Raw genomic sequence first — 12,835 nt, 5'->3', positions numbered from 1 at the left:
TTAAAGGTAGTGGATGAATGAAGTGATGAAGAAGTAAAAAGGGATCAAAGAAGTTGGGTGGCAGCTGGAAAGGAATATAAAGTCAAGGGAAGTTGTTAGGGTTGGGGTTTTGTTTGTTTTTGTTTTTTATGGAAGCCATTATAGTATGTTAGTATACTGATAGGAATAATCCCCTAGAGCGTGAAAAACTGATGATGCAGGAGAGAGGAATAATTGCAGGAGCAAAGTCCCTGGGTAGGTGAGCTAGGTCAGGGAAGCTGGTGTACAAGTCAGGGAGATACATAGGAGCAAGTACAGCACATCCATTTCTATGGGAGAGAAGGCAGAGTATGTGGGTGCAGCTTATGGCATATTGACAGAGTTAGTGATTGGAGGATGTGGAAGTTCCTTCTGCCATTCTGTTTTCTCCATGAAATAATAGGCAAGGACATCAACTGAAAGTGCGGATTTGAGGGATGGTATTTGCAGAGAGGAGAATGAAAGTGAATGGAAGAGTCAGTTGCCCGTAGTGTTGGAATGCCAGGCAGTGTTGGGGGCCTCCTTGAGATCTGTGTTCCATATGAAATGATCTTCAAAGTCAAACCTTTAATTGTGTTTTTCTCTTCTGTCTACAGTTCAGCTCCTCTCCAAACACTGAGGACTTGACTGCATCTTACTACAATTAACCCACACATCAGTCCATCAGCTATTATTTAATTTATTTATTATGAATTAATGTACATTACTATTCATTCATTCATTCATTCATTCATTCATTCATTCATTCATTCAATCATATTTTTTGAGTTCTAGGCACCATTTTAGGTACTGGGGTTACAACAGAGAATAAAACAATGTGTAATTTCAGGGAACTTATTTTCCATATCCTAAAATACATGAGCTTCCATCTTTGGTAAACATAAATCCTCAGCGAAAACCAATTAGAAACTGGAAGTTTCCACATTTAAGTACTCAGAACTTGATTCGCCTAAAGGCTTAGAAAGAATACCAAAGCCCTGAGACAGATTGGGCCCAGCAAAGGAGTTAAGCACATGCAGCTGCCTCAGGGAATGCACCTTTATTTCTTTCCCACTAGTGCTGGTCTAGCTCTCTGGAATCCAGCCAAGTGCAGTAGACAGAAGAGTAATCTGCTGGAATTTTTGTCTTTATTGTCAGAGCAAGCATTCATCATTATCTCCAGAAGAGCATGAATTCATTGACCATCATCACAAAACAGGATCTGCCCCATCCAAATTCTCAGGACTACATAAACCCTAGAAGATACAACTTCCTTTGAACTCATAAATATGTCCAAAAGGCAAACAGAGCATACACTAAAAAGAGCTTATTAACTAACTACATCTTCTCATTTTATCTTCCTTTCTTTCTGACCTGTTTTGTCTTTTTCTTTTATTTCTTTCCTCTTTGCTCACTAATTTTCATCTGCTCTTTACTTTAATGAAATAAAAGGTCCTAGAATGCTAGCTCAGAAAGCCACTGTTTGACCATAGGCAGTGGTCACTGCAACTTCAGGAAGAAAGCTGGCTTTAATTGAAAGCAGAGTTTCCTCTGACTCTGGGCATATAGGTGCAAGAAGAAGAGTGGAGTGTGAGTATGGACTATGAGTTTCCTCCAGGAAGAGATTTGGGTCCTCTCTTTTGATCTCAGAGTTCACAGCTTTGTTACAATGAATAAATAAAGTGCATGTCTACTGGGTCCAGAAAAAAAAAAATGGAGTAAATGAGCTTTGTGCTCATGTATTCCTCTGCATTAACAGATACTTCTTGGGGCACCGGGGTGGCTTAGTCGGTTAAGCGTCCAACTTTGGCTCAGGTCATGATCTCACGGTCCCTGGGTATGAGCCCCGCCTTGGGCTCTGTGCTGACAGCTCAGAGCCTGGATCCTGCTTCAGATTCTGTGTCTCCCTCTCTCTCTGTCCCTTCCCCGCTCATGCCTTGTTTCTCTCTCTCTCTCTCTCTCTCTCTCTCTCTCTCTCTCTCAAAAATAAACATTAAAAAATACTTACATAAAATACATAAAAATACAGATACTTCTGTATCTTACTTACATACATAAAATACATACATACATCTTACTGTATCTTACTTACTTACATAAAATACATAAAAATACATAAAAAACAGATACTTCTTAGCTGTTGTTGCTAAAGGGAATATGGCAACAGAACTTTTTGTTCACTATGTACAAGTAGCATGTTTCTGTGCCATACCTTCCTTTGTGCAGTAGGTGTCAGCCTCACACAGACTTTCTCTTGCTAAGTCCTTGTTCATAAGAAAATGACCCTCTTACCCACCCTTTCCCAGGTTAAAAGGATCACCTTCTTCCCATCCTAAGCATGCAAATCAATAATAAACAGTCACCCAGATACTGGAAACAGAGTTGTGCTAATGCAGTTGGAAAATGGCCAAACTGAGGACTATGTGAAGGAGGTGACAAATACTGAGGGGAGGGCAGAAGTCCTGTGAGTCACTGAACAGATGTTAACATAAAGGTGGCTCTCTAAAAGGCACAGTTATGACACCAATTTAAGAAGATGTGGACATGGCCCTGATCAAAGTCTTTAAGTAGCTATAGTGTCCTGGGAAAAGCTCTCCATGTGTAAACTATTGACATCCCACTTGCCCAGAAGTAGATTGTCTTGTCTTTGACCTCAGGCAAGACACTTCTCTGAGCCTCAGCTTCCTAATCTTTGTAAGAGGAAAAAGTAAGTGGCTTCTCTATCCAAAGTATTTAATAAGGAGGAGAAAAAACCCAGATGTTGTGCATAAAACAGTTTGTAGACTGTAAAGCACTGTTGAAATGCAGAAAGCAGAACAAAAGATACAAAGGCAAATGTAGAATAGTTATGAATAAAAATAATTCAGTGCTCAAAATTTAAGAAACGTCAGTTAATCATTTCTATAGATTTTTTTCAGCATGTTACACCAAGACTGTTTTTACTCTTTTGTGTTCAATGTTAGTCATGTGGAATTTTGACACACCTAGGGTTTATTTCACAAAAAGAATCCAACATCAAGAGAGCCATGTAATATGAATAAAAGGTTCTGTTAAAAGAGGGAAGAGTCCTAAGTACTAAGTACTTTAGTGGTGTGCTTAGTACCACTATATCCCAAGAATGGATTTGATCCCACAATCCTCCTTAACTTCTTTTTTTAAATTTTTTTTAAAAGTTTGGGTTTTTTGGGGCGCCTGGGTGGCGCAGTCGGTTAAGCGTCCGACTTCAGCCAGGTCACGATCTCGCGGTCCGTGAATTCGAGCCCCGTGTCAGGCTCTGGGCTGATGGCTCGGAGCCTGGAGCCTGTTTCCGATTCTGTGTCTCCCTCTCTCTCTGCCCCTCCCCCGTTCATGCTCTGTCTCTCTCTGTCTCAAAAATAAATAAAAAAAAATAAAAAAAAAAATTTTTTAAAAAGAAATAATTTTAGTTTAGATTTATAGTGTGGTCTGCTATATTGCTTCTTGCTGCTTTTTTCAAAGTACTTTACAATTATAAATAGATATCATTGCTCTCACCATAAGGCAGCAGTTCCTGGGTGAAATTCTTCATGGAAGCCAAGACACAATATCAACATAAGTTGGTAATTTCTTTTTTTCTTTTTTTTAAAGTTTTTTTTTTTAATATTTATTTAGTTTTGAGAGAGAGAGAGACAGAGCGTGAGCAAGGGGAGGAGGAGAAAGAGAGGGAGACACAGAATCTGAAGCAGACTCCAGACTCTGAGTAATCAGCACAGAGCACGACGTGGGGCTTGAACTCACAAACTGTGAGTTCATGACCTGAGCCAAAGTCGGTCGCTCAACCGACTGAGCCACCCAGGGGCCCCAGTTGGTCATTTCTTCTCTAAATTTTTTTTTTTTAACGTTTATTTTTTTTTGAGACAGAGAGAGACAGAGCATGAATGGGGGAGGGTCAGAGAGAGGGAGACACAGAATCTGAAACAGGCTCCAGGCTCTGAGCTGTCAGCACAGAGCCCGATGCGGGGCTCGAACTCACGGACCGTGAGATCATGACCTGAGCCCAAGTCGGACGCTTAACCGACTGAGCCACCCAGGCGCCCCCAGTTGGTCATTTCTTAACATCAACACTCTGTTTTGTGATCAGAGAGGTCTTGATAGCTCTTCACTCCTTCCCCGAGCTGTCTTTCAGATAATTTATGCATGCAAAAAATACTAGAAGCTGTGAAAGGCTCCATCCTACCAGATTTTGTGTCATTCTTTCCTAGGTCCAGAGTGGGAGACATTTTCATCCTGCCTTAGCTAACACAGAATAGAGCTGTGAACAGTAAGGCTACTACCTCTTCCTGGTGATTCTTTCACCTATGCTCTTCACAGCTCACAGTTCTACTAAATGAACCTCTTTTACATTATTCTTAATTCTTTCCATTCCCCTCCCCCAGCCGCGAATTTCCTTCTACTTTCAGAAACTTGAAGACAAGGTCCCTACAACCTTCTCTCCTGTATCCTCAAATGATCCAGATATAAATATTTTAGCACAGTCGCCTGTGTATTTCTGAGGAAGTGTCTGCACAACCGGTCCCTTATTTATAAAGCTCACAAATGCTGTATGACCTGTAATGCTATACCAGCTAATGATCTCTCCCAGAACAGTTGACATGGAAGGATTTTACTTCCACTTCTCACAAGGAGAAAGATGGAGAATGAGAGACGATTACAAAGCAGAATATTTTAATCCATCTTCTCGGTGATCTTTGGGGGCTGTGTGCTAATATTTAAATTGAAGAGGAGGGAGGAGACGGACTGAGGATGGAGAGAAGCCGAGGAGATGGGGGCGGAGCTAGCTCAGCCTATAAAACCCCATGCTAAAAGGGAAGCACATTCGTGTGTGCCAGGGCCACTCTCCCGTAACCTAGAGAGATGGGGCAGTCTGTGCCGTGAGGACGGAGCTTGGAAGAAAGAAAACAAGGACAGGAAAACAAACGAGACATAAGAGGACATCTGGAGAAAGCGGAAGGCAGAAGACAGGGAGGGGAAAACAAACCCACAGCAGGTGGAAACAAGATCTAGAGCAAACCGGTCTGGTCCACAGTTGTTTTTCTGGAAGAGAAGAAAGTACCGGAGGACTGCCTTTTTTCCCTTCAGTTAATGAAAACTCTTATCTTCATCATAAAAGAAAAGGCTAAGGGGAGGTAAAGACAATCTTTGTTTTCTTGGGGGCAGAGCTGAATGAAACCCAGATTAGCTCTTTGAAGCGTCTAAAATAAGCCACTGCCTGGTACACATTGCAGAACCATTCTGGTCTCTGAAGATCTACATCCCCTTCAGGAAAATTCCAGCTGGAGTAGCTGGCACAGTTCTATTTTTATATTTAAATATCTATGTCTCTTTTCCCCCCACTTTTAACAACCCTTTCCTAGTTTGTAAGCACGAGTGACAAGAAAGTGTCAATACAGAATAGGAAGATTTTCAGTTTTTTTCTTTTATCTGCCTGAGTCTTTTTTAAGAGGGTAGGAGTGGTCCTTATTTCAGAAAAGGACATTTCAATTTGAAAGACAATCTCTTAAAATATATTTACACCCACACATATTTAGAAAGAGAGATACCTTTCGGAGGTTGAAATCCAATGGGAAAGATGGAAAAAGGAGCCAGGCACCGAAACAACACTGAAAAGAGCCACCCAGGTGGGAGCAAATCGGATACCACCCCGGAGTCTGGTTCTGGAGGGGGCGGAGTAGCCCTGAAGAAAGAAATTGGATTGGTCAGTGCTTGTGGTATCATTGTAGGTGAGTCCAATTTCCTTTCCCATCCACCACTCCTCCCCTTCTCTGGTGGTCCTCTTATGGAACCTATGCCCCCTCTAAAGTGCTATTTTTGCTTCCTACTCCCTTAGAAAAGGATTGTCATTCACCTGTGCTGTAACCCATCCCCAGAGGTCATATTTGATGGGTCTAGGAAGCTGTGTATGTCTTGCATCTCTTCCTTCAAAGCAGGCTGAGCAGTTCTGTCCAGTGTTCATAGAATGGAGCAAAGAGGGTTCACACACCTGGCTGACGGTCAGCATTGCCTGGGAGCTTGTTGAAAATACAAGTCTTCTGGCTCCACGCTTGAAGGTTCTGATCCAGTTGGCTTAAAGTGGGGCTAGGGAACCTGAATTTTTAACAGGGTTTCATGCAGCCATCTCTTTAGCAGGTTGGGGACTGTCTTGAGACATATTTAGTAAATGTTTTGTTGTTTTATGTCCTATGAAACATAGGGGGCCTAGGGAATGGATAATAAAAATGGCTACAATGGCGCTAATAATACCTTGCCTTCCTATAGCTTTTTTCATCTTATGCAGCACTTTCACTTTGTAAAGTAGATGTGATGGGGCTGTTATTCCCATTTCACAGATGAGGAAATAAATTATGGAGAAAGGGAGAGACAGATTGTGCCTCTCTGTAAACAGACAGTTTGCAGTTTCTCTAGTTGCCTGTGAGTCTGCCCATCTCCTAACATTCATGGAAGACCTTATGAGGCTCTCAAAGAATGACTAGAACGTGGAGTCAAGGAGGAACCGATGGTTAAAATGGGTCCCAGCTGGAAGACTTTGACTTTGAGGCTGGGGGGCCTGAGTGTTCCTGAGAGTGCCAGTATAGGCCACTCCAACCCCCTAACCACACACTGCTTGGCAGAGGGTCCCAAATATGGTTCTGTCTCTAGACAACACATCTTGCTCTTTCCAGAGAGGCCCTGGAGATGGATGGGCAATGGCTCATTACTTCAGAGAGTGAGCATTTCTTCTGTTTTTGGTAGAAGGTTTTACAGACTTCCCAGAGAATGGGGTGAGGGATGGTCAGGCCAGATATGTTTGTGTCCTCTCTCCAAAGTTCCTTTTGAACTTTTTTCTATTGCCCTATTGCCCTATTGTCCTACTGCCCATGAATCAGTGTCTCTGGATGAGCCCATATTACATGCACAGAGGCATTTTGGCACCCGAGCAATAATGACATTGGAGAACGCCCTTGAAATCAAATAAAATCAGTATAGTATTCAGATAATCCTCTTCACCTCTACACCCAGACTTTGGTGATCATGTTATCTCCACTCTGTTTTCAAAATGGAATCCCATTCTATCTAATTCTCTTGACTCTGGGAGGTTTTCCAGGCATCTACAGTTAAAAGAAATGTAATGTTATTTTAGAAAATTACAATCATGATCTGAATCTCTCATTACCTTTTCTTTGCTTCTCCTTTATCTCAATTGCTCAAAAAATGAGATCAGCAAAGTACTCAATACGTACAGCACATGCCAATTTATGGTCTATAAATAGCCCAGAGCCTGTTACCTCTTTCACCAGTTTGACTGATAGGATTAAGCATTTTCCTCCTCTTATTCATATGCAGATGTGTACACCTACATGCACACAAGCACAGTCAAACCTCTTTCCTGCCTCAGCCTTGCTCACCCACCTCTGTATATGTGCAGGTATTCAAGGGTGGAGGACATTTCTCTATATCCTGAGGTTGTTCTTGTCTCTTTCTTCAACAGGTTTCTAAATGTTGAAGAAATACAATCTTAGTTGGGTAAATATTACTACTGCTTTACCCACAATCTCATAGATTGAGCTTCAGTGTGAAAATAGTCCCAATATTCCCATTGACATTACAGTGACAAGAATAATAACTCTAAAGTAAAGGGAGATCCCAAATAGGTGATTTCAGAGAAATCAGGATATTTTTCCAAAGTGTGAGAATCTTTGTAGAGTTAATAGGCACTATTCTAGCTCCATTTAAACTAGGGTGAGACACAGATTTTCTCTAGGATTATATGGGGGCAAAATTTTTTCTGCTTTTGTCAGAAGGACATCTGCTTCCAGGAAAAAAAATTCTTCTTGCTTCCCCTCCTGCATGGCTGTTGAATTGCAGATATGCTGAGCAGCAGCCCCATTCTCTTCTAGAGGGGTTTCTGAGTGGATGATAGTGATTCAAGTTTTTTCAAGACCAAATGCAAAAATAGAAATGGCCTTTTCCATGCAGAATTCAGTGATCTGGTGTTCAACATCAAGACTGTGGAAGAAAGAGAATTAGAAGGCAAAAAGAGGAAAGAAATTTCCTAAGTGAGTCCGGTGATATGGTATGGGAAAGTAACATCTGCCCCAAATCCAACTATCTCATACCCAATTGACTTAGAGGGATAAGTTAAACTATATGTTTCATACAAGCTCATAAAATTTCATTAACAAGCATCATTGATGATCTAAAGTAGGAATAATAGAATGGTAGGTGTTACAAGAATGTAGACTGAACTAATAGAAACCCATGCCCTAGAGTTACTTATAATATGACTAGAGAGATGACATTCATATACATTAAACAAATAACGAAATTAATGAAATAGTTGAGTTGTGTAAGAGCTGAATAAGGGCAAAGTTAGGTGAATGGTAGGAAGCACAAGGAGAGAAGTCTCATCCAGCACTAGATTAAGAAACATCTTGAGGATGTTGGAAAAGATGGGATAGAGAAGATGATTCTGGGAGATTTCATAGGTAAAACGTTGACAACTAGGGGCAGCTGGGTGGCTCATTTGGTTAAGCGTCCGACTTCGGCTCAGGTCATGATCTCACGGTCCATGAGTTCGAGCTCCGCGTCAGGCTCTGTGCTGACAGCTCAGAGACTGGAGCCTGCTTCAGATTCTGTGTCTCCCTCTCTCTCTGACCCTCCCCCGTTCATGCTCTGTCTCTCTCTGTCTCAAAAATAAATAAACATTAAAAAAAAAGAAACTTTAAAACGTTAACAACTAAACTGTTATTCCCTTGAGCAAAAAAAAAAAAAAAAAAAAGTATCTTCTACATCTCTGAATCTTTAGTGTGTAGCCCTATATGGAACAATAACTCAAATGATTGTTGGACTTTATTGGCTCTTGGGAAAAGTCTGCATATAGTAGTAATAAGAAGTGTTTATCTGAAGAACTGTTGGGAACCTGGCTTGAAAATCTTTAAGCAAGGAATAATTTCATCAACATAGACAATTAGGTTGGGCCATTAAAAAAAAATTTTTTTTTTAAGTAAGCTCTACACTCAACGTGGGGCTTGAACTCACAAACCTGAGATTAAGAATTGCATGCTCCACTGGCTGAGCCAGCCAGGCATCCCAGGCCATTTTAATTTTTAATATCACCTTTACCTTAATCTAACCAGTCTATTGTTCTCCATGTACTTGGCTAAGGAAATCTGGTGACAACAGATGAACTTAGATTTCACTATGAATGTGTAGTTCCCCCAAAATCTAAAGAGAGTGTGACACAGCAGCAAAATTCATCTAATGATACCGAAGTTACTGTTAAGAGCTATCTTTTTTTTTTTTTAGATTTTACTTTTTAAGCAATTATCTCCATCCAACATGGGGCTCAAACCTACAACCTCAAAATCAAGAGTCGCACGTTCCACTGACTGAATCCCCAAGAGCTATCATTATTAAGCACTTAATATATGCCAGACACTTGTGCAGTTACCCAATATCATTATCCTATTTATCCCTCACAATACCTGGCATGGTAGGCACTTATCTCTTTCTCCAGATAAGGAAATGGAGGCTCAGATGGATAAGCAACTTGTTGAAGATCACATGGCTAAAAAGTATTGAAGGCGAGATTCAAACCTAGAGCTTGTCCCAATTCTGAATTGAACTTTTAAGCATTATTCTCTACTATTTCTACTTTTATGTTCTAAAGGAGTGTTTTCCTTTAGACCCTGGGCAGAGGTCCCTCTTTGTTTGTGTATATATATATATATATATATATATATATATATATATATATGTTTTTTCTTTTTCTTTTTCTCTTTCTTTCTTTCTTTTTGAGAGAGAGAGAGTGCACGCACACATGGAGGAGGAGCAGAGGGAAAGAGAGAGAATCGTAATCAGGCTCCACACCCAGCCTGGAGCCCACCCTGGGGCTTGATCTCACAACCATGAGGTCATGACCTGAACTGAAATCAAGAATCAGATGCTCCATGGACTAAGCCACCCAGGCACCCCTGAGATATTTTTTTAAAATAGTATTTATTGGGGTTCCTGGCTTGCTCAGTTGGTGGAGCATGTAACTCTTGATCTTGGATTGTGGGTTCAAACCCCACATTGGGTGTAGAGATTACTTAAAAATAAAATCTTTGAAAGAGTAAAGATAAAAGAGTAGTATTTATTGAGCTCTTACTAAATGCCCACAGTTCCTGTGCTATGAGTTTTTATGCATATTACCTTATTTAATCCTGACCATAATCCTATGGAAGTAGATATTATGACTATCTCAATTTTTTTAATTAAAAAAAATTTGTTAATGTTAATTTATATTTGAGAGAAATATAGACAATGTCGAGTGGGAGAGGGGCAGAAAGACGGGGAGACACAGAATCTGAAGCAGGCTCCAGGCTCTGAACTGTCAGCACAGAGCCCAATGTGGGGCTCAAACCCATGAACCAAGAGATCATGACCTGAGCTCAAGTGGGATGTTTAACCCACTGAGCTACCCAGGCGCCCCTCTATTTTTAAACATGGGGAATTGAGTCACAGAACTGGTAGGTAATTTGCCAGTGGTCACACAACCGATTACTGAGATGGTCTGACTCCAGGGCCAAAGCTTTTAGCTATTCTTTATTTCTAATCAGTAACAGAGAGAAAAAGGAGTAAGGCCAGTGTGTATTGTGTGGTGGGGGAGTGGGCCACGGAAGACCATAACTATGACATCAGAGCATCAGAGCCAGTAAAGACCATGGATGTCTGGTACTGAAAAGGCTGGGGGAAAACATTTTTTTTTTTAAGGCTATTTGTCAACAAAAAAGTGTGGCTATTTGTATAACCATATCAAAATGGTACTAGGCTGATTTGGAAAATTTTCAAGTCCAAAAGATTTTCAGACCCATGTGTTTTATACCACTTTAGAAGATTTTATATTTTAGTCTCTAGTATGATGTATTAGCTTTCTAATCCCCCAAATGTCTATTGGATGTTAAACAGAGGGTTGGAGTGTGAAAATTTCTTCTTGAGTTTGCACTACAACTTTTTATTTTTTTTTTTTAATTTTTTTTTTCCAACGTTTTTTATTTATTTTTGGGACAGAGAGAGACAGAGCATGAATGGGGGAGGGGCAGAGAGAGAGGGAGACACAGAGTCGGAAACAGGCTCCAGGCTCCGAGCCATCAGCCCAGAGCCTGACGCGGGGCTCGAACTCACGGACCGCGAGATCGTGACCTGGCTGAAGTCGGACGCTTAACCGACTGCGCCACCCAGGCGCCCCTGCACTACAACTTTTTAAAAAAAACATGGAGGGATTAAAATTTGGTTCATTCAGGATGCAAACATGTTTAAAACTCATTGTTCTCAGAGAAAACTCTGAGACAGAAGCCAAGTAGGAGGCTTGTCAAAAGAAACACATCTTGGTTAGCAGAGAAAGGCTTACCCAGCAGTGTAATCATAATAGTAAGTAGCGGGGTGCCTGGGTGGCTCAGTCGGTTGAGCGTCCGACTTCGGCTCAGGTCATGGTCTCACAGTCTGTGGGTTCGAGCCCCGCGTCAGGCTCTGTGCTGACAGCTCAGAGCCTGGAGCCTGTTTCCAATCCTGTGTCTCCCTCTCTCTCTGCCCCTCCCCCAGTCTCACTTTGTCTCACTCTGTCTCTCAAAAATAAATATTAAAATAATAATAATAATAATAATAATAATAATAGTAAGTAGCTACCATTTACTGAGCACTACTATGCACTGATAGTGGTATCTTGGTCAGTGCTTTATGAATATACTCTTCTAGGGGCGCCTGAGTGGCTCAGTTGGTTGGGCATCCAACTTCAGCTCAGGTCATCGTCTCGCAGTTTGTGAGTTCAAGCCCCACGTTGGGCTCTGTGCTGGCAGCTCAGAGCCTGGAGCCTGCTTCAGATTCTGTGTCTCCCCCTGTCTCTGCCTCTCCCATGCTCATGCTCTGTCTCTCTCTGTCTCTCAATAATAAATAAACATTAAAAAAATTGTTTTAAATGAATATACTCTTCTAATACCTTGTAATTAGTACTGTCATAAAAAGGAAGGGTTTGAATGAATAAGTGGGCAATGACAGACCCAGGATTCCCCCCATGTCATTGAACTCTGAAGCCATTGGGCTTAACCAAAGCTCTCCACAGCATGTAACTGGGCAGCTGGGGACAGGGATCCTGTTGCATGCTTCCTGCCTCCAGGAAACACGGAGCTCAAGGAGCAATCTGGTTGAGGCTGCTACTGGCAGGACTATAATATGTTCTCCCAAAGAGCAGGGTTATGCAGATTGAGTGATTAGCAAGAGACTCTTGGGATTGGGAGAAGAAAATAGGAACCCAGAAGGTAAAAAAGTATGTCCAAGAAACAAAACCAAATAGCTCATCTTATTTAGAAAAACAACAACATCAAAAATACCCTGTACCCAGATCAAATGACCTTTTGGAACAGGCTGGCACCATATATATATCTTTTCTGAATTAAAACAGCTTATTAAAGTGGTGTGGAGGTAAGGAGCATACAGATTGGGGTTTCTCAAATTGCCTGGTTACCAGGGTTTTTGGCTTTCTTCTGAGGGTTAATCCAGCATCACAGCTGCCTATAAAGAAATGTCTCAGGAGATTCTTTTGTTGCTCTTGTTTTGTTGTTAATGTTTGGGGTGATGAGGGAGTGTCAAAAAAGCAGGCATGAGCAAATAATCCCAAGAATATATTCTGAACCCCCAAAATAACAACCATGTAGAGCCCAGGGAACTAGGAATTGTTCCTTTGCAATCTTTAACTCTTGGCTAAGTATATAGAGCAAGAAAGACTATGCTTGCTCCCCTCCCAGAACACGCCTACGGATGAGGCACCCTGAGTTGCTTCTCTCTGGAGATCTGGAAATGATAAACT

General features: G+C 41.3%; 1 protein-coding gene across 3 annotated transcripts in view; it reads left to right on the top strand.

The window, feature by feature from the left end:
- The window catches only part of SLC7A8 (solute carrier family 7 member 8), a 78,084-nt gene that overhangs the window by 20,836 nt on the left and 44,413 nt on the right, over positions 1-12,835 (top strand). Inside the window, exons 1-2 of one of the 3 annotated variants that reach the window (XM_042942735.1) lie at positions 4,832-5,141; positions 5,544-5,735. In XM_042942735.1, the coding sequence (XP_042798669.1) occupies positions 5,576-5,735 (160 nt within the window). In that variant the 5' untranslated portion in view covers positions 4,832-5,141; positions 5,544-5,575. Of the gene's footprint in view, positions 1-4,831; positions 5,736-12,835 lie in introns of those variants that run through there. The other 2 variants (XM_042942736.1, XM_042942737.1) reach the window with 2 other exon arrangements.

Source organism: Panthera leo, chromosome B3, assembly GCF_018350215.1.
Source record: "Panthera leo isolate Ple1 chromosome B3, P.leo_Ple1_pat1.1, whole genome shotgun sequence".
Taxonomy (NCBI): Eukaryota; Metazoa; Chordata; class Mammalia; order Carnivora; family Felidae; genus Panthera; species Panthera leo.
Note: the sequence above shows the minus strand (reverse complement) of the source record. Positions and strands in the feature narration are given on the sequence as shown.